Genomic DNA, 23,073 nt, shown 5'->3' with positions numbered 1-23,073 from the left:
CAAAGACACATAACACAGGTACCAGATGCGCACTAAAGCGAGCAGAACGATCGCTAAACGCAATGTTCATTCTGCAACAGTATCTTATTGGAAAGGTGTCAAAGCCTTAAGGGAAAAGAAGCTGGGCATGAGAAAATCTGCTATAACCAAGCCCCATTTAACATCTTTCAGAAGCTTTAACCTGGATCACCTTCACACATTGCAGAGCACCCCACTAACAGCTCACCTCGACCTCTAGAGGAACTTCGACCTCGAGGAGCCCCTACCACCGTTCCTCCTCCGCGTCCCGTCAACCGCAGGACAGCAGCACTGTTTACAGACATCGAGAAATTTCTCTGCCAAGAAGAAAGAGCCATGGTGAGATTTTATTAAAAAAAAAAAAAAAAACAAACAACAAACCAACACCATCATATCCTAAATTTAGCTTAATACCAGGCCTGCTTTCCTTATGTTCATTACAGATTCTCTGCAATTGACTAATACTAACAAGGAAAAGGCTTCCTTGACAACATGAGTAGGTGAACCACTCCATAAAAGGATGTTTGTCAACATTAGTGCTTCCAAGTCACTTACCTAAAATTTCCATGCTCTAAAGGCAGCAGGTGAGCACCTACTCCTTTATCAGATGATTCAAACACAGAAGTGATATAACATTAGCAGCTTTAATCAGTTGCAAAAATAGATTGACACCTGCCTATAACTGACACCATTAATACCAATTCTAAACTTACTTCAAAGCAGGAACATGTAAAAACCAGTATATATAATTTTATTCAAGTTTTGTTAGTCTCCTTTGCAGAAATAAATTGGGTTTTTTTCCTCTAAACTTATTATAGGAGTAACATGCTTTGGGCAAAACTAAGTGTATTTAAGACTTCTAAAATTTAAGTGATACTCATTTAGTAAGACAAAAAGCACCAGTAAAACTTAACTTTAATATGAAATAGCTGCTAAAGAAAAAGCTATTTCAATAAAGAATGGATAATTATAACGAATTCTGGTCACATTCATTTCCAACAAATAGTTAGAAAACCGGGCCAAAGAATTCAGGAGCATGTTCAGAAATGTTAACAAGCAAACCTGAATTCACACACACTTTCTGAAAGCAAGCTTTAAATAATTAGAATGCAAAGGACTCCAGACAGCTGTTACATCAGGTATCTTGATAGGAACTTAAAGGTGGCAAGCTTACACTAACTCATCTGAATTACTAAGACTTTGAAGATCTTCAGAGAACAATGAGACAAGCAATTATATGCTATTTAAAGTCTAAATGCTAACATCAAAGCCAACAGAAATCTGAAGGAGTCTTAACCCAATTCAGAAACAAGCCTAACTGCTTTATATGTTCTTCCTATAAAGTAGAGAATTCTCTCTTCAAGAGAGAACTGGTAAGTAAATAGACTTTGGGGGGAGTGGGAGGAATCCAGCCATGCATGGCAAAATAGCAAGGTCAGCCTCCAGTAAATCTGATTTTATTTTCCTAGTTAGCTCTTAAAGTTTAAGCCAACCATTTCAACAAGTCAAAATGAACCTCCCCCACTTGCCTCTAAGCAGATCACCATCTTTCTTGCTGTGGATACTTCTGCTTTTTTTGTGAAATGGTGAAATATTTTACTACAGAAACAATTTTAAGCTATTGATCAAATTCATCATCTTGCATAGGAGAGTCCTTAATTTTTGATGCCTTATTTTTCCAATAAGAACAAAATAATAATCTCACTGCCTTTTTTCTTTTTTGTTACTTCTCTGCCTAAATTCTAAAGAAATTCTACCTCCCCTCTGTAGAGCTTGCCGTGGTGAAGATGGAATCCTTGTAACGTGCATAGTGATAATAATCCACGTGGTAAGATCACAAAAATATCAAAAAAGTGAAGCCAATTAAGCAAAAACCACCCTATTATTGATTAGTAAATTACTTCAGTGTCTGTCCCTCACAATGCATAGCAAAGAACAAAGCTGCCCCGAAACAAGGTCTCAATTAATTCTTTAGTAGCAAATGGAAGATGTCCCATGAAACAGACATCAGAAATGTAACCAATGAAGACACAAAAACCCCTCCATTATATTCAACAAGAGCTTGAGACTCCCTTACTCTACAAGCAGGTAAGATTAAGACAACTGAATTCTTTCCTAATGCAAATAGGAATAACTGGGGGGAAAAATGGCAAAGGAACATATGCTGCATATTGCCAGTAGTCGGTGATAGAAACCTCTGTTAAAGCTATATCTGAAGAAACCTTCTTTTCTTCAAAAGACAGTTCCCTGAAAACAGATGTTAGACAAATTTATGTCATAACAAATCTTAATACAAGGTGAATCAGTGGAGCTCTACATTAGCTCAGCATCCTTATCACCAGGGAAGTGACATTCTATGTAAAAAGGATAAAAAGAACCAGCATTCTGTCCAAAGTATAACCATGTCCTCTAACAGGGAATTCCGGAGCCAAAAGTATCTGACTATTTAAATTTCACAGGACTAAAATTTAAGCTTAAATCATACACGTCTAGATAACTAATCTTTAAATCATCTTGAGAGAGATCAGACGAGTTCTTCCTGGGCACATACTACACATACTATAACAATTCTATCAAGTGCATAACTCTCAAGTTAGCAAGCAAGAATTGCTCCGAATCCAACGCTAGAGTAAACCTGATGGGTTCAGCTTCAACTGAACACTACTCCAAATTACACGTGTTCTGATCAGCCTGTCCTCTACAGGCTGATCCCAAATCTCCGTCCCTCAAGTCCCAAGAGGATAATACTACCTTCGGTATCCACTGAGGGAGCACAAAAGTGTTCTGAATTATTTTATCAACCTTAGGTGAAAGAGCTGCCTTGAACCACAACTAGCAGCAAAGCCATTAACATTCACCTCAAGATAACTTCTGAGTGTGATTCTTGATGATGAATGATGTTATTATCTCATGGGAAACAAACACCAGGAATTTCTGCCATTCCTTTGCTATCTCAAATCAGTCATGAAGGGGGAAAAAAAAAAAATCTTCAGATGAGAAAAACAGATTGTTCACATCCTCTGGGTGCCCAGAAAGCATTAAAGGAAAGACTTTCTTAGAAAGGGAATATGGACCTCTTCTTTCAGATTAAGATTTTTGTGGAGATTGTAGAGAACTGTTCAACTGACCATGAAGACTCCTGTATGATTAAAAGTGTAAACGAGCTGCAGAAAACAATGACAGAGTGCACATCAACTCCTCGGAAGTTTTCAGGACTGATGAAACACTGGGCACTGCAGCAGAGGGCCACCTACCCCTGACGCTCAGCAGCACTTACCATCTCATCTGTACCAAGAGGCTACTCAGCACATTTTCAATATCATAGCCCTAAACTCTTACTATTCCTCTTGGAGAGTATCTTGACAATCACCAGAAGCCAACATCCCTTTTAGCCATAAAAGGCTTGTAGCTTATTTTCTGAAGGACTCCACTATGCATCAGCAAAAATTTATGTCCAAAGGTATTTAACAGTGAGGTTCAATATTTTGATGTGCTACTGTATGTCTGACTCACCATTTCCTGGGCTTATTGCCTGCATCCCTCCTGTTCCCACTAGAGAATGGCTAAGATTTCCCACAGAAGCATATTCTCAATCTCAGTTGCTTTTAAGACTGTGACATGAAGTGCCTACAGTGTGTTGATGTGAATTTAAATACAACTGCTGATTAAAATCTAAACTATTAGTATCTTATGTCAAAGGATAGCATCCTAAAAAAGACAAAAAATACGAGTCAACTCTGAAGAGGAAGGAATTCCAGAAGAGGTGAAGAGGATATGCCAGAATACACAGGTACAAAAAGATGATGAAAAATTCAAGAATACAATAGCCTGGGGCAAAGGAAGCTCTGAAATCTTAAAAAAACTAATACTGATACTCCCGAGCCCTGCAAAAATCAAATTACACTCAAGTCAGTAAAAACACTCATCTCTCTTTCAGAAAAGAAAAAAAAAGTCAAACCACAATATTCTGAGGTAAGGAAAGTGCTAAGAAACATGACAAACCAGAAAGCGACTGCAAGATCAGAAGTTCTAACAGCCATAAAGAAGGAATCAATTCGGAGTCGAAAGTCAGAGGCATTAATCCAGAGTGGGGGGCAAACAGTTTTCCCTGCTAGGAATTGAATTAAAAGCAAGGGCTGTCAGAGTACTCAGATCAGTCACCCCTGAAATGGAATTTTTGTGGACTACCTGCTCTCACTCTTATCTTTTTCACCGATTAATTACATACCTATAGAGACCAAACAGGAGAGTAATCAAGCAACTGCTTACCATACAAAGTAATTCAGAGTACTGCTGCTTCCTAAGAAATGTTAACTGTCAAAAAAACTTCAACACTTCTCCAAAGACTATAACAAACTGCAGTTACAGAGCTTAGACACTTCTATTAAAACAGCGAAGGTGGTCCAAAAACGGCACAAAAATTTTCACTGATCCGAAAATACTGTGTATTTTAAAAAATAGGTAATGCTTCCCAGAAAATGATCCTGGATTTAACAAGTTGACTGCCTGCCATCAACAGAACATTGTATGAAAAATATTTTTTTCAGATTTAAGATAATTGAGCATGAATGAAATTTAAACTTTATGCTACCACAGCACGCTTTCGTAATTTCTTTCCCTAGAAAATGATCCTGGATTTAACAAGTTGACTGTCTGCCATCAACAGAACACTGTATGAAAAATATTTTTTCAAATTTAAGATAATAATTGAGCATGAACGAAATTTAAACTTTATGATACCACAGCACGCTTTCATAATTTCTTTCCCTGACACCTACTGACCTCAAATTTTATGTTTTCAATGGAGGCATACTTTCATTTTGCCTTTACATAAATTATAATCTAAAGGTGTTATGTTTTGGGTTTTTTTTAAATAAACAACCACAAAAAACCCCCAAATGATACAAACCTGTTCTTCTTCTGTAAAAGGTACAAGTGCCAGTGGTGGCAGGGGCTCCTCTTGTAAAATAGGCAGAAACTCCTTATCCAGAAGGTCTGAAGGTATCTGTGTCAAAGGAAAATAGCATACAAATATACTCAAGTATTTCCATTTCAGGGATGATGCCACATACTTTGATTTACAAAAATATTTTATCCTGCCAACTCTGCCTCCATCTACCCAGTACACCAGTACTTCAATAACATTTATTGGGGGTGGTTGTAACTCCACTGCAAATTACGCCCCCCAGAAAACAAAAATCTTATAGACAAAACATCCAAAGCATGCACCACCCACAACTGTAATAAAAAAAAGTATCAGGATCATACACATCAGAATTCAAACTTCCACACCACTGCAGCTCAAATCTGAACCAAGTGAAATTTCATTTGGTAAATCAAAAAAGTATTGCTTTAACTTCAATGCACTTTTAGAGACAGATTCTTATTTATATATTAACAAAACTACCATATATAGCACAGAGGTTGTATTTGATTTGAAGTCAGCATTTCCAGTTTACCACCAACAAGGGGAGTAAAACAACAAAAAAAAGCAGAACTATAGGTATGGATGTATTAAGTAGAGTAGACTGATGTTTTAAATCAAAATAAATTTTATCACTATTTTTTTTATCAGTCCATCATCAGATAGAAGCTCCATCAGCAGATGTGACCTTGAGCATAGGGACAAGAAGCTGCAATTACAGCCAAGTGAGTTCTAATTATGCCAACAGAGAAGTGTTTCAAAAATATCTAGTTCACAATACTAGAGATAAAGACTTCTCCCAATTTTCACTGAAGCAAAGCAACCTAGGGTTTTATTTTTTCATTTGGGTATTCACTAGCAGAAGCGTTCCTGCTTTCAATCAGAGTATCTTTTAATCAGAGATGCAACTTTGCCTAATCTTCAGCCAGCGAAGATTGAAGATGACACAGTGAAAAAGTACTAGGGTACAAAATAGAGCTGAAAAACATCACTTCTAGTAGTTGACTAGAAACAGTGTCAAGAGTAGGCTCAGCAACTAGAATTACTCAACACCATGGAAACATGTGCATATAAAAAGCAAGGCATAGTCTAATAATAATGCCCTTCTGGCAAACGCACAGGGAGAAAATATTCTTTTGGACCATTCATAACCATTGGAGAGCTTCCTGTAGCACAGGGTATTAATAGGTTGTTCTGAATCAGTCTTAACTGTAGGGTGTTAGCATCATCTGATATAGCACACACAAATTGCAAAAAACAACGACCTCTGACAGGCTGACTTATTCAAGCATAACATCAAGGTTTAAACCGCAGCTTCTCAAAGCAGAACAAGATCATTCTGCATGTTAAAGCATGGCTTTAAGCTATAACACACTTAACAGCTTTTGAAAAAAATCTCTGACATTCAGTGCCCTTGAATGTGCATATAAGCAATACAGGGCTCCCAGCACTGTATGAAAATGTCAGCACAGTCACAGTAGGGTAAGAACATGGAGGTGCATGTGCACAACTATATGGAAAGCTAAAGGCACATCCTGACATCATTTCTTGCAATCCCTCCCTAATTTGAAGGTAAGGCTCTCGGAGGGATTCAGACTTCCAAGTCATTATGGGCCTGTTGCAACAATAACCCAACCTCTGTCAGAATCCGCATGAAAACCTAATGTTTACAAATGCAGAATGTATGAATTATTTGCCTGAAATGCTCCCTGAAATGTGATTTTTTTGTATCACTGAGAACTTTCATTTGAAATTAAACCAGAGGGCCGTTCTTGCCTTTCTACCCTGCTCCTTTCTATTATATGTGCTAGATTGTATTTGTGTCCTGAGTCCCAGAGAAGCAAACTACTTGAGGACTGCTCTCATTGGGCTGGTCACCTACTGAAGCGAGCTGCCTTCAGTCAGGAGAAGTGGGGAGCTCTTGCCGTTTTTAAAATGATCTGCTAATATGATTTATTGCCCAACTTTCAAGCTGAATCAAGTGTAAAATAACTATTTTACACTATATGAAAAAAAAAAAATCCTACTGAGGCAAGCAAATCTGCACAGCTGCAAGAAGACTTTAATCCTCACTCATCTGTGGCAGTGGGACTGAATATGGCAATGAGGTGGGTTTTTTTCGTGCTTGGAGGGTACAGGAAGTTGCCCCTAAAGTGGCAAAAAGAATCAAACATAATGAATGCAGCAAGAGTGGGATGAAATAAGCACACACACAAAAGCCACAATCAGACCTCTTCAGTTCTTTGCCAAGGGATACACAATTTCTTTGTCCATAATCAGAAAATATGAGTAACTATTCCTAATCACAAAACTGTCGTTAGGAATATACACATCAGGCCTTCTTCCTCTTCCTGCTCACCTTATTATCCTTTAGAAAAAGTGCCAACATTTCTTCTCTCCCATAGCGATAGTCTGCTAGTTTGTACTTTGGCAAAGCCGGAGACAGAGGAGGGGATGTCACGCTCCCGCCACTAGACAAAGCTCGCAGCCTAAAATAAAGCAGAAAAGCAATGAAAACTGAATTGAAGAGAATGTGTCTTCACCTACACTATCATCCCTCTGCACATTTATTACAGATTGGACACAAATGAAATGATGATCTCCAGAAGTCCCTTCCAACGCCACATCATTCTGTGAAATAAATACAGTACTGAAAGTAAAGGAAAGGCATTAACAGTCTAACTTCAAAACTCTAAAACTTGGTGTTTCAACAAGAGTGAAAGAGCTTCCCTCATTTTTTACACAGAAAAAATAAATAAAAAAATTCCCCATGAGCACATCAAGCAATTCAGCTCATCCCCTGGAGGACTCTTTTATGTTGACTATATAGAAAGCTGGCTACACCCCTAAAGCCTTGACTATGCTATTTACACTGACTGCACAAAACTCAGTGTTAAGTCTTCCATATGTATTAATGACTACAGCTCTTTTTGACAAGAAAAATTCTTACTCCACTAGGGACAGTGCAGCAAGCATTAATCTAAGGAAAAAAAGTTTATTCAGATCTTTTGCAAAGTTTAACAAACAGAATAGGACAATAAATTTTGTGATGGGCTTTCTTCCTGTGTCTCTGGAATCCTACTCTACTCCAAATTCCTCTTCCAGAACTTAAAATTAATGGCATTCTTTAGAGAATATATACAAGATTTAACTTAGCATCTCAATAAAAAACAACGTACAAAATGTAGCCACACTTCAGGGACATTTCAAGTAGTAATCTAATTTATGATAACAGATAAATATACTATTAAGTTTGGTCCAATCCCACTTGGGTAAGCTACTCAACTTTTTGGAGATAACATCTTACAGTTGTATGATATTATTCCCACTCCACAGGTGTATTAGTCTCATTCTACACAATCACTTCCTCAGCTATCCAAATATCCTGTATTTTTAAGTTTGAGGAATGTTTTACAAAAGGGTGTGTGTCAAAACTCAGGCAATTTTCCTACAAGTTTGAGGAATGTTTTACAAAAGGGTGTGGGTCAAAAACCCAGACAATTTTCCTATATTTTCCTTGATGCGCATCTTAGACAAGTAAAACAATGAAAGCTCTTTTCAACAATTGGCAAAATGCTGGGAAAGGAAGGTGCTCAAAACTTAAACACTGATTCAGAGGCTACCTTTCACCTAATTATTGAAGCAGGCTGTATTGTTCTCTAAACAGAAAGGAAAAAGTAATTCTCAAGTCCAATGTTTATCTTATTTTTTTAGTTTGGTGCCACCCAGTGGCAGTTTCTGCACCCACCACTTCCAAACCAAAAATGCCTGGGGAGGTATTATTCAAAGGATTAGATGGCTCAGTGCAACGCTCAATCCAGATCAAACGGGACCGAGAATTTCACTGTTAAGTGATACAACAGCATACATGACAGACATGACTATACTGCAATCCAAAAGAATAATTAGAAATATTAGAATTTTATTCCTGTAAAAAATGTAGTAGTAGCTCACTGAAGTCTAATATATACTTTCATACATAATCTAACATGGTTTTTAAACTAAATGGAGACCGAAGTCCTCACACTATGACACAGCAATCAAGTTACTGTTAAAATATGTGCTTTTTTTAGAATTGCCTTCCCCCTTCTCTTTTTTTAATATAACTTTGGCTTCCATCCATCGATGAATCTAATCATGTCTGTCTCTTACACCAAAGAGCACTCCAGCATAAGATATCTGCCTGGTGGGTGTATTTATAGACAGTGATAAAGTCATTCTTCAACCTTCTTTCAGTCTAACAAAACAGACTGAGCTCTCTCATTGTTTTCCAGGCCACAAATCATGCCTTATTTCTTTGTTGAATACTCTCCAATTTTTGTACATTGTGTCTAAAAATGTGTCAGCAAAAGCAAATACGTTATTCCAGTAATAGTCTTACCACATGCTACGCCGCAATTATATTTCCTATAACCACTCCACACTCCCATTTACACACTTAAGGATCACATAACTCTTCAGAAACTATACCAGCCAGAATTCTCATTTGTAATCGCCGTCACCAACACTTTAAGAAGGAATTGGAAAAAAAATAACTGAACAATAATCACACCTGTGCAGCTACTCTTTAGCAAAAGCCGGGACAATACAAGCCAGACAAGCTAGAAAAAGTAACAGCTGACATAAGATTATACACGTCATGGGTTCCCTGTAACACAATATCTCATTTTCCTGACACTCTTCAGTGAATACATGGGAGACTATGACATGAAAAACACTCTTATACCATATTCCATATAGATTTTTACTTTTAATATGGGGGGGGAGAACTTGCTTAGCTATAGATTTACATCAAGAACTGTGTAAGAACTTCCTTATTAATACGTATCACAGGAAAGACCAAACAAGAAAGATGTCTTCTTCCCTTACTTCGTGTATACCTGAGGTCATAAACATTATTCCTCCCTCAGATACTCGGTAGCAACGTGAACATTATGCATTACCATGAAACCCAATCATTTCACACACAATACCAATTTACAAGGTGAAGATTAATTTAGAATATTGCTTTCAGTCACAGGCCAGTGACTGAGCTGAAGCAGTATGGAACAACAAAGACGTTATACCCCATTCAGTCCTATAATCCATTCAGTCCCAAAGGACAGAAATTCATAACGTTTCTTTTAAATTTTACACAAGGTTCCCGAGTCTCACGGAATAGACAAAACTCACCATTCAGGCCCAAAGTTAAGTGTCTGAGTTTCTGCTGCCATTTTTTTCCTGTTCTATTCCTCTTTTTTAAAAAGCGTGAACCTGAAAAACAAAAATGTTTACTATGAAAACAACTGAATTAATACAGTCTTTCATAAATTTCTTCACAATACAAAAGCACACTTGGTAATGCAAAGAAGTGAAAAAAATTGACTATGTGGAGTAATGCAAAGAAGTGAAAAAAATTGACTATATGGATTTATTTTTTTTTAATTAATTTACTCTTTTTTTTTAACTTCACTTACTAATATAGGGGTAGCTGCATCAATATCTCTTCCCTAAATTCCTCTTAAATGCTCAAGAAGGACACTGGATCAGGGTATCTGAAGAAATAATTTGTACAAACAGTCCCCTTTCACTCAGTGATTACCGCAAGACAACCAAACATGGAGAATTTGATGCATAATCCTCTTCTCTAAGAACATTAATGCTTAATTAACAGAATTGCAGCTTCCTGACAATTACAAGAGGATAAAAAACCCACTAGAATTACAGCAAGAAAGATTTGCCAGTTGAGTGGCAGAGTATTCAAGAAATTTCCACTGCTCATTGTTGAAAAAGAAGCCTTCTAAAGATCGAGTACATCCAATGCTGTGAGATCCTCCTAGATCTGCAGGCAGATAGAACATTTCTCTCATTCTTGGTTTTATTAAGCAAAAAGATGCACAACTTCAGACTTCAGCTACTTTCATTCCTATTAGACAAGGTCCTGAAGACACCAGTGAAGGTCAGGTCAAGTTCCTATATATCCTATGTACATATAAACAACAGGACATGAAGCCATACTGGAGGAAAAGAACAAGACTAAGGGAAGGCTATGAAGTTTCCTCCATCAAAGCAGAATCCAGCCCAGGCAGTTCTGGAAAAGTGATTAAGCAAAAAGATGCACAACTTCAGACTTCAGCTACTTTCATTCCTATTAGACAAGGTCCTGAAGACACCAGTGAAGGTCAGGTCAAGTTCCTATATATCCTATGTACATATAAACAACAGGAGATGAAGCCATACTTGAGGAAAAGAACAAGACTAAGGGAAGGCTATGAAGTTTTCTCCATCAGAGCCGAAACCAGCCCAAGCAGTTCTGGAGAAGTATCTTCTGCAGTAAGAAAATACAGCTCCTCTTTCCTACCAGCAATGGCAAAATCCAGATCTATAGAGGAAGCAGTTTTGGTTTTTCTATTAAAAAAAAAAATACTCAAACGCACTGTAGCCAAAGCTCAAACATAAAAGGATTTGAAGCATGATCTACAGATCTACAGAAACAGGTTGATTAGACTTCAAGAACCCATAAGCGGGTTCTAGATGGTAGGGAGGGGAGCTTTCCCTATCAGAACTCTGCTCCTTAATAGACCTAACGACTAAATAAGGAGCTTCCTAAGTTTCTCCATACTTTGCATGAAAAGGTGATGGAAAAGAAAAGCATACTGAGGAGACAGATGTGGAAAGGGCATTAGTTATTGAAGAAAAAGACAAAACCAAACAAAGAATTTTTTTTTCTCATATATATATACTACTGAAGTAATGATATTAAAGTAGAAAAAAAAAAGTCACCAGTCTGAAAGCTAGAAAATGCCAAAAAAAACCCCTACCACTAAAAGTGCTTGAGCAGATTTTACCCACAACTTCTGTGCATAAGATTACAAACAGTTGTAAAACTCCCTGCAGGCTAAATCTACCAACCACTGTTCGGCTCATGTGTTTTTACTACATATCACATTAACATTATCATTTCTATACAAATCATAATATTTTTATTTTCCCAATAACCCTATATAATGAAATGGGATTATCCCCGCTACATGCACCAGAAGCTAATGCAAGAACAATTCAAGCCAACCATTGTGCACGCTGTGGCAGAGACAAGCCTCCATCACAATTCCTAGTAACCTTAATTGGATGGCTGTCCCTTCTCTTCCTGCAACACCTGTAATCCTACTGCTGGGGGGGTGTGGAGGGGGAAGAGCTTTCAAATCAACCCATGTGGATCATCAGGGAACCCGGGATCTTTAGCTAACATCAAAGCTAAGTTAGTATGAGTAATACCTAAAAGGCTGGCACTGAATGTTACGCTGCAACGAAAGCACAGCTGAAAAGCTTTAGATACAAGGATAAAGCCCCAAAAACCAGCTAGGATTGAGTGGTTCACCAGTTTTGGATCCACCGGGCCCCACTCCTCCTCAGCTTCTGGGTCTCCTTCCCAAAAATTGAGGATACTGAGAATCTTTCTCTACTAGACTCCTAAGCACTTCAGTACTTACAAGCATACTCAAAAGCCTGCTAATCTCATCCCACTCAGTTGCAAAATGGCTTTCCTTGTTCCTCATTTTGGCCACTACGCTTTGTTTTGGGAACTCTTTGCTGGCTTCCTCTTCTGTGTTGCATCCAGATAAGTTACTTCCTCCCTAGAACTTCTGACTGACAATTTTGAATTGAAAGCGAGACACCTGTAAGTGGATGAAAGATGATTTGAGTAGGTGTAACAGGTGAATTTACTCTAATAGGCAACATTACCCAGAAATAAGACATACAGGAAAAAGAAATTACAGACAAAGCTGAGAGGAAGCCCTTGAAAAGGAGGCACTCTGGAAATTTTTGAGGAGGACGAGAGAGGAACAGGGGAAAAAAGAGACTCAAGAAAGCTAAGCCAGAAATGCACGAGAGGAATACTCTTAGCCGTGTCAGAGCAGACAAGATAAGGAATGCAAAAAACCTTGTGGTGCTTCTGCAGGTTCACAAAGCAGCAGCCAAAAGATGAGAGCACGGAAGGCAAACTGGAGAGGAACCTCTGACAGTGACTGCACAACACAGTCAGTGTGCAGAGAGGCAGCTGTACCAACTGGAAAGGCAAGTTGGGGTGGACTATGCGACGCTCACTCTGAGAGTCAGGGTGGAGCAAGGAAAAGGGTGAGGAATTAAGAAAAGGGAATGAGTGATCAGGTCATAAATTAAACTATTTTGTCCAAGGAAAAGGCATAAATTCATCAGATCTTCACTATCTAGATAGCTCTCCTAGGCTCTGAACATCAATATTAATTAAAATGTTAATTTTTGTGTTTTTTATCTATGGTGCCTCCTTATTAATCAAGGATAACAAATCACAAAAATAATACATACCTAACACATTTCTTCCTTGACATCATTTGATGAAGGAAAAGCTCCTTTCTGGACTGCTAGAGTTTTGTAAATCAAGATTTTCTACAAATTAATGGCTATTGATTGAGGAATCTGTACAAGCACAGATTTCATGTGGGCAAAAAGCAGACAGGGACAGCATCAAGTTGAAGCAAGAAGCCGAGGCCCTATTTTGGTAATGTCCAATTAGCACCACTGTTTGGGCAAGAATGCTACCTGAGGACTTCCCACCACACCCCCAAAGAGGAACCTTTTCTCCAAGATTTTCTTCAAATCAGGTCAATCCTTCATCAAGGTGCCAGCGCAACCCTAGAGACAGCTACAGTTTTCCTGCATATTAGGGGAAAAACTGAATTGCTTCCTAAACTGGACCTGAGACCCTATTTTCCTGGGATGGTTCCCCAGCCAAAAACCCTGTGTAAGTACTGAAAAGAGAAGAAATCACATCAACCCCATCACAAACGTGTGGATTGGCAAGGGAAAAAACATCCCCTCTATTTTGTCAGCAGCTTAGGACTTTGGAAGTCAGAAGTCCATCCTCTGAGCAGACACAAAATGTAATCCAATAACGTTAAGCCTTTAAGTGGCTTTCACTCACAATTAACAGGTAATATTATAGGTACAGAAGTTGCTATCAGCACCACACAACTCATTTAATTGGTTTGCTTTACATACAATGGTTGTTTTACCAGACTCCTGGTTTTTTAAGTTATTTTTCAAGCTCACTTTTTAGTAACTGACAATTCTATTAAAGCTCTCAAACATCTGCTTCAAACACAAGTCAGAACTTGATTCTACCAGCTAGATTTGTGTGTTAAAATGCATAAGATGATGTTTCAGTTGAAAAAAAAAAAATTTCTAAGGAAGGCCTATAATTACTGTAGCATATTTTGGCCACAAGCTGTGTTCTTTTAAAATGTATAGCTTACTAATAAATATCTAGGCAAAAAGCTGTTTTCCAGAGACTTTGGAGGAAATGAACTGTCATGTGTCCACAGTATCCAGACTGCTCAGCCTCAAGATTTACATGAAATTGCCATTTTAAGGTTTGTCCCTTACTCACAGGCACTTGAGTTAAGGTGTTTGGGCAACGCTAAATTCCTGTTTTCCATTACAGAATTCTGCCAACTTGTACCACGTGGCAATCTGTTTCACCAAGATGTTTTGCTGTTTTGGATAAACTGAATCTCAGCATCCCAAGTTGAGACTAAGCAATGTCTGAACTCAGGTCTGCCCATCTAATCTTTCCTACAGACAAAAAAAAATAAAATTAAAGATTTGGACTGTCACTGCAATTTATAGCTTTGGGGCTGCTGCTCGCTTAGGTTTTTTATTAACTTTGGAAACCTAAACCTTGGAAAAAAGATGTACCACTGATCCTTCCTCTACACAGCTACTTTATTTTGAAATGGTCTGTTTGATCAGAAATGTTCAGGAAGAAAAGTATCCTCTCATTTCAAGGTAGTTATGTTGCTACTGTAAGTTTGAAACAGCCTTTTTAACCTAGAAATTGGATGAAGACTTTGAGAACCAAAGAACATAACGGAAATCTAACATGAGCAGATTTAAAAGCAAGGAACTGGGTTCTCCTTAAATAAACTTGGAACAGGAATTCAACAGCAGTGCTCCACAATGCAACAGCAACATTACATCAAGATGATAAAACTTTACCTTCCACAAGCAAGAAAACATTCCACAGGCAGCTACCAGAGCTAGCTAACTTCAGTGCCAGTAACTGTGTTTCTCAAGAAATTAACAGGCTGACCAAATAATTAATGCTGGTTTTCCCTAATTCTTGAAATATTAAAGAAGATCCAAAACTGTATGCAAGCTACCTTTTAAGTACAGTGGTAAACAGGAATGACTCAGGTGGCTACACTATCAGTCTGTTTGATATTAATCATTGGCTAAAGCAGACAACACTGATTAAAGGACACTGACATAATTAAGGCCAGCCAACATGGATTTATGGAAGACATTAAATCAAAATGTACTTTTGAAAAAGAAGAAATTTCATTGCTCAAGCAAGTAGGTGAAATAAATTTTAACTTCTACAAGACACTTCAATTAAGTAGAATGCTAAGAAGGACAAAATCATTCACAACCACATGAAAAGTCTCAAATCACCACAAGCTATTTTTGATTTTAACCCTCTCTTCTAAAGACTCTACGACAACCAGCCTCAGAAAGCAAAATAGTCTCAATAAAGTAAAAGGTAAGAAGCTCTCCTCTACTTCTACAGAATCTGTAACAGTGACCCACATAACTTCTAAAACACGAGGATGACAAACATGGATATGGTAAATAATGGAAATGACACATCATCAATAATACCATTATGAATTATTCAATTACTCGGTCCAGTATAGCAGGTTGCATTTAATAAAGCCAAGCATACAATCAAAAGACTCACGAGCAGAAAATGTAGGTGATATACAGCAAATGCAAGACTATTCTGGAAAAAACAGTCTGAAACCAATCTGAGATTTATGACATTAATCAGCTGAAAAGAAACATATGATACAATTTTGACTAGAAGAACTAACATAAAACAATGGATACAGAAGTAAGGAAATATTAAGTAGACACAGAGTGGATTTTATCACTGCAGGGATACTGTGTCCTGTTCTGTTGTTCATAAGGCAAGAAAGCTGATAAATCAGATCTTAAAAATTTGATAAAACATGACAGATAGGCCTTACAGTATGTGTGTGTGGGGAAACTACCACAGCTCTATTTATTGAGCTTTGAGAAAAAATGAAGCATTTTGATCAGTCTGTAAATGATGATGCAGGTTAAAAAAAGCTAAAGACCCAAATCTATTTAGCAAAGGGACTAAAGCAAGACATTCAGAGATAAACAACAGAGTACCTTGTTTTCAGGTCAACTCTAAATGATTTTCTTAAAAGTATGTTCTAGTTTAAACAGAAAATTAATCAGAAAAAAAATGCATTACTCACATTACACAAGATACCAGACAAGTCAGAGTAGTCCCTTATGGCTTACCAAGCCTTTATTCTGATAAAGACAGTGAATTTTTCAAGGCCTACCTACTGACATGCCAGGAAGAACTTTTTCCTACAGGAACAGTGTCTGAACTGTCCACTTCCCCAGAAACTACACCTCTATTACAGTTTCATTTTTAGATCTCTTTTAAAAGTCTTAAAATTTTCCTGTCTCAAATCATCGCAAAAATGTTTCCATTTCTCAGCAGTTTCTGGTCAAAAATTGTCCGAGACATTCTCAAATGGCAGAACCAAACTGACTGCCCTCTGCTCACTTCATTCAGATCCATCTAAAACTTCACAGAGTGCTGCACCCTGCAACACGGTGCACCACTGTCAAGAATGACAAGCAGAAAAAGTACACACTGAAGCTCTTCTGGGAAAGGATGACAAGACACTAAGGAGACCTGCACACCTAATAAACCGCCAAAAAAATCAAGGAATGTTAAATATCACAATTCCAGATATTTTTCCTCCTTTCCTACCTATTACTGTGCACTGGTGGTTAGAGGTAGGTTAGAGAGCTATCCACTTCTTGCTTCACCAACAAACGTGAAAGCTTCTCCCAGTTTCTCAGCCAGAAAGCAGCGTGACCTCCACCTTTATTACAAGACTTCCAGCCAAAGGCGATTAAGCTCCGAGCAGAGTCAGGGGACCACACCCTTGGCCCTGCCACTGGCTGGAACACAAACCATTTCTCATTCCAAACGCTGTCCCAAAACCCTGCCAGCACTCTTGTTTTCCAGCTGAAAAATCACTTCCACATCTGTCTCTACCTTGTACATGGAAAATTTGCCGGTAGGTAAGTCCTTCGTCCGTGCCATTCTGCAGGATGTTACGTATCAGGATGAGGAGTCTGTCTACCTGCTCCTCACCAAGGCCAGTAGCCAGGCTATCTGCATGAAACCAAAACCACACAGCACCACCTCTCCCCTACTCATCACACACATACATATATTCAAAATGGCACAACAAAGTTTCGGTCTGCATCCACTGAAAACATTAATTCAACTAACAGATCTGGGTTGTTATGTTTTGGGGTTTTTTTTTTTGTTAAACTATCATTTACATAAGCGGCTTCTTTGGACTTTGTAGAAATTCTCTCCCCCCCGCCCCGTTCTTAAGCCTTCCAACTCATGCAGCTCTGAGATGTCTTATACTTCAGGAAACAAATATTCAACAGTGAGAAAGTGTCTAATTAAAAGTCCTAACAGAGAATTAGTACATGTATCAGATTGCAATCAGGAAGACAGAAGGCAACTTGTTACTACATATGAATGACAACACTTAATAGCTTATCATTATTCTTCTCTTTATGTTAATATCACTAAAAATGTGCACTTGTTTTGATCTAAATACCATATTTTTAAACTGACTTGTGATGCTACCCTGATCCTGCCTTAGTACTCTTAAAACCTAGTATAACATAGAGAAAACTACATATGCAGATGATTCAGCATTAACTAAGCCTAATGTAAAAGCTTCCACTGGTTTTAATGGTAGCTGAACTGGGCCTCCAATTTATTAAATCAAGTTATTAGATGGTTTTATTTAAAAACCTTGCCATATGCTATTTCCATGATCAGCCTCCCTTTCTATCACACACAACATTCAGTCTAACACTGACGTCAGCCCTGCTTTGAGCAGGAGGCTGGAGCAGATAACCACCAAAGACTGGTCTCTTCCAACCTAAATCATGCTCAAATCCTACCATATGTAGCTGGGGAAAAAAAAAAAAAAATCAGTTCATACATCCATTATTTGCCAGTCACAGCAACTCCTTGCCACATGACATTCCGAGTAAGTCTGAAATTACATAAACCCAGCTATCCATTTGTCGTCATAAAACATCACCCAAAGTAATTTCACAGTGCACAAAGTGCACCTTTTTCTCCTGTTTCTTCCAGTCTGAGCTGACACACTGCCACACAGACCACAAATCTACTTTTAGCCAATCTGATCTACACATGATCTACTCTGAATCGCCCAGTCAAACCAACCAGTATCTTTATCATGAAATGCTATCAATAGAATGCAAAGTGTTTCTATTTGTTGTCAGTGACAGAAGGGAAAAGAAAAGTATTTCCTAGTAACCACAACATGAAACAAGTATTTCTCTACTGAATAAAAAAGACCAAGTACTCAGTAACAAAATGTTACCTTCACAAAGTGCAATGCATCACACTTTCACTGCAATAACGCCTATTTAACATGCAAAAATATTTTTCTAACCTGTTTATTTTCCAGACATGTTATATGTAAGCTCATTTATCTGTTTATAATGACAAATTACATATACAAGAGCCACTGTTGAAGGCATCAAGTAATCATTCTTCCTTATTTGCCTAATGTTTTTAAAACATATGGCCAAAAGGATAGAAAAATCAGATTTAATAATTAGCTGAAAGAATGAAAAAAATAGTAAGTGATCCAAAATGTACTGTCAACAAGACAATATTTTAAGACAAATCTATCAGAATTTCTCATTGACCTATAGACTCTACTAAATCTACAGAGCTCCTGGCATCCCTTCTGCTTTTCTCCACAATCCTGAGGTCTAGATATCCAGCTTCTATGTATCACAAGCTTTAAGGATTACAGGAGAGGCTCACTCCTGAAAACACACACTCTGATTTCATGCTTGCCATAAACCTCAGGCACATTAAAACACGTCTGTCTGTCCTTTCCTGACAAAAAAGGCAAAAGGAAGATAAAAATTTCAATCACAGTGTAGTTTCCCCACATAAACATGAAGCAGCCTCCCCCCGGGTTTAATATTTTTCCTAGAACTTTTTTTTTTTTTTTTTTTTTTTTTTTTTTTTTTTTTTTTTTTTTTTTCCAAAAAAAAAAAAAAAAAAAAAAAAAAAAGAGAAGTGGACACATTTTTTAATCAATACACTGTGGCAATCTCAGCTACTAACAAAGCAATGCAAAGACCTCGGTCTTCTATAATCCTTTGCTACCATCTGAGCTCAAGATCTTAAAATAATGGTATTAAACATCACTATGATGAACTACATGGTTATATATATATACTACCATCAACCACAAGAGGGCCAATGTTTAATAGTCCTCAGAATTTAAAGCACTTATAATTCTTTTTAGTTCCATCCATAACTTACGTACACCCTGAGCAAACTTGCTAAGTTTTCTCAGTTCTGACAATTTTCAAGCCAGGCCATTTGTGCAATCAAAAAAAAAAAAAAACACCGCTTAGGAATTGACTGCAAGAGAGGAAAGGAGAGGCTAAGCTGGGCTGATAACTGACTTTGTTCCTGTAAAATCAAGTACCATCCCCCCTCCAGCATTTCAGACACCTAGGTTTTCAAGTGTCACCCAATGAATTAAAATAAATTGACGAGAAAACCACACAAAGAAACAGAGTCCCTTTCAACACAAATGCTTCTTCAGTAACAAAGAGGAGACAGGTTTCTCCTTACTAAAGCATCCAATGGATCTCTAACAAGCTATGTAGGAAGGAGAAGGAAGATCAGGTCTGTGCTTTTATGCTTGTGAGTGGAAATTTTATTGCTCTGCCCCCTTAGCTCTGTCTATCTATAATCATGAATTAAATATAGCTTATCTCTACTCATCCTTGAGCAGAAGCACTGAGAGAAAAAAAACAACACCACACAAACAGCAAAACGATGATGCTAGAAAGAAATTTCTTCCTAAATCTGACTTTGAGAAGATTTAACATCGCACCTTTAAAAGACCTAAGAAAGAATTTTAAAGGTCTCAATGAAAAAGTAAGAAACATACATTTGACAGTTACTGAAACTTACAACATCAGACAAAGATAGGAAGAATCAAATTTCATATTTGTGGTATTTCAAACAAACAAACAAAAAATCTAAAGAGCTGGAAGCCTCAACTACTTTAAAGAAAGAGGAAGAGGGGAAGGAAAAGACCATGATCCAGGTACCTAGTTCATCTTCATCAGTTACTGTGAACCAGTGTTTCCTTTGTACGTTTAAATAATTAGAAAAATCTTTCAGCACAGGCATGTAGTGGCAAACCACCTCTTCAGTCAGTCAGCTGCCCCAGTGAGATGTTCCATATGACTTTGACATCTAGTTTGTTTTTAAATGAAGTATCTATAGATCTTAAAAGTGCTGCCAACTTTTTTCTTACATTCAGGTATAAGAAACTCCAGTTTATGACAGAGCTCCATTTAGACAACTGGCCTTAGGATACAGCAAGCACAGAAGAGATGCTTAGTCTAAATGCCTTACAAAAAATACCAACCAACAAACCTCCTTTGCACTTCTCTTTTACACGGACAGTGTTTTTTCCTCAATCAAGAAGTAAAACAGTTGGAAAAATTAAATTGTAAAGCCCTCAACTCCCTATTTACAAGCATTTTTTTTCACTTATATCAGCATAAATATCGTATTTTTCATTTACTATATGTTTTAGGAAGGCAAGAAAAAACACTAACAGTAGTACATGAGGATATTTTATAGTCCTCTAAAAATCAACATCTCTAATGAAAAGAGGATCTGCACAAGTCCAAGTTTTTACTGTAGTATCAAATCATTTTTGTAAGCAGCCTGTGAAAAAAAATCATCACTGCAACATGACTACTTTGCATTTTAGTCCTATGCTCCTGCTTTAAAAGACAGGTTCAAGAAACCACTCAGAAAAGGTGCTAAAAGAAATACAGTGACCAGGTACCCCCATGCACATTCATGCATCCAGGAAGTGGGAGTGCCCGAGCAGCTTTTAAAATCACTAAGAAAGGCTAGCATTTATATACAATATCCTCAGTTATTGAAAGGGGCTATCAAAGTCTCAACACAAGAAGCAGGTCTTGCTAGAAGTGACATTCAACTTCCATGGATAAATCTCTACAGCTGACCCTTCAATAGAATCTTTATTATTTTTTTTAATCACACATGCAGTAAGAAATTAACACTGACACACACGACCATTGACATCAGTTAACTTGTAAAACTAGATGAGCCTGGGGGGGCAAAGGGGGTGCAGAATACCCTTCAATAGAATCTTTATTATTTTTTTTTAATCACACATGCAGTGAGAAATTAACACTGACACACATGACCATTGACATCAGTTAACTTGTAGAACTAGATGAGCCTGAGGGGGCAAAGGGGGTGCAGAAGGGGCAATGGACACTCCAACATTTCTGTTAACACCCCCATGACGTATTAGGGCACACATTTTTATCTTAGCATCTGCTAACTGTTCAAAGGATGCCTATTCAAGCAAACAGCAAGAGTACCAATACCTCATAATACGAAAGCCCTTATTATCTATTGGAGCCAACACCCAATAACAGAGCTCAAAATTACCAGAACAAAGCTTTTGTTGGTGACAACTGCAACCCATTTTGTTTACAAAGGTTCCCAATTATCACACTGTGAATCTACCAAATGTTCTATTCACAAAGCAACAAATTAATTTGTGTTTATTAAAAAGTTTCTTAAGAACAAAAGCAACCAGCAGAGTTATGGGAAAAGGAAAAAAATTCACACGTACTTTCCAGGAACTTGCCCAAGTCAGCTCCTGAAGCAAGAAAATAGAATGAGCAGCAAGAAGTTAGACAGAAGAACATATTCAGAATTCAGAAGTTCTTTCCCCTCCCACCCAACAAAACAAAAACTTAAGAATTACAGTATGAGGTAAAGCATTACAGTAGCAAACCAAGAACATTAAGCTGAAGGTTACGGGGGAAAATGTAGGTTTTATTCCAGAAGTACTACTTGGCAACATCTCCTTTTGGCCTACAACTTGTCCCACTTCAAAGTGCAATTAGACAAGAGTTGAAAGAGCGGAGACTGCTTTGTTGACACTGAAAACTACTTGTCTTGGATCAATACCAAACGTACACAATCCTGATCGATGTTTTCTTCAGCCTGCCAAGGCCTCTCCAGTCAAACACTGCTGGTCATTGCTGCTCCCAACACCCTGCTGCCTGCGGGAGAAGGGGGAAAGGCTCGAGTGCTCCCTCCTTCCTGTGCCTGTATAACCTGACAGGGCTGGGCGTGCTCGAAGCGGGGCACACATAGGCTTCAATGAGGGCGCACCTGCCCGCGGCGCTGCCGGATCACAGGCCCGCTCCCACCGGGCTGGGAGGGGGCGAGCGAGTTCACAAGGGTCAGCCTGAGGGGAGACGACGCCGGGGAGGCAGCTGCCAGCCCCGGAGGGCGTGAGGAGCCCCGGGCGCCCGACCGTCGGCTGACAGGCACCGTCTCCCCCTGCCGGGACCTGCTGCCAAGGAGCCGCATGGAGAGGGCAAGGCCCGCACCTCCGAGCGGGGCCAGGCCCAACAAGCCCCGCGAAAGCCCATCGCCAGGAGCGCAGGGGAGACCCTCCGGGCGCGCCCCTCGTCGCCGGGCCGGGGCGGCCTCCCCTCCCGGTAGGCCGCAGGGCGCCTCGGGGCTGCGGCACCCGCCGCGGACAGGAGCCGCCGGCGAGGCCGGTGCTCGGCGGGCGGCCTAAGGCCCGCTCCCGCAGGCGGGGAAGAAGGACGGCGGCGGGCGGGAGAGCGGCGGTGGGGGAGCCGGCGGGGGCGGCCGAAGCGGTGGCGGGGGCAGGGAGCCGGCGGGACGGCGTTACCTGCGCTCCCGGACGGAGAGTCCCTCACGGCCACAGCGACTCCTCAGCCCCAACAACACAAGATGGCGGTTGCGCCGCCACGCAACGTCACGTGAGGAGAGGCCCCGCCCCCCGCTGCCTCCGCCGCGGGACCCGGATGAACGACGGCGCTTCCCCCCTGGCCCCCCCCCGCCCTCGCGCAGGCACCGCCCGCGTGACGAC

At 39.1% G+C, this 23,073-nt stretch overlaps 1 protein-coding gene across 11 annotated transcripts in view; it reads right to left on the bottom strand.

Annotated features, from left to right (window-relative positions):
• GIGYF2 (GRB10 interacting GYF protein 2) overlaps nt 1–22,956 on the bottom strand; it is an 81,653-nt gene extending 58,697 nt beyond the window's left edge. For 3 of the 11 annotated variants that reach the window (XM_014952130.1, XM_014952135.1, XM_014952136.1), the window contains exons 1-5: nt 22,873–22,956; nt 10,115–10,195; nt 7,302–7,431; nt 4,928–5,023; nt 227–335 (exon numbers count right to left, since the gene is read on the bottom strand). In XM_014952130.1, the coding sequence (XP_014807616.1) occupies nt 227–335; nt 4,928–5,023; nt 7,302–7,431; nt 10,115–10,155 (376 nt within the window). In that variant the 5' untranslated portion in view covers nt 10,156–10,195; nt 22,873–22,956. Of the gene's footprint in view, nt 1–226; nt 336–4,927; nt 5,024–7,301; nt 7,432–10,114; nt 10,196–21,792; nt 22,826–22,872 lie in introns of those variants that run through there. The other 8 variants (XM_014952141.1, XM_014952137.1, XM_014952140.1 and 5 more) reach the window with 6 other exon arrangements.
• Between the last annotated feature and the right edge of the window lie 117 nt (nt 22,957–23,073).

Source organism: Calidris pugnax, unplaced genomic scaffold (genome assembly GCF_001431845.1).
Source record: "Calidris pugnax isolate Ruff unplaced genomic scaffold, ASM143184v1 scaffold232, whole genome shotgun sequence".
Lineage (NCBI taxonomy): Eukaryota > Metazoa > Chordata > Aves > Charadriiformes > Scolopacidae > Calidris > Calidris pugnax.
Note: the sequence above shows the minus strand (reverse complement) of the source record. Positions and strands in the feature narration are given on the sequence as shown.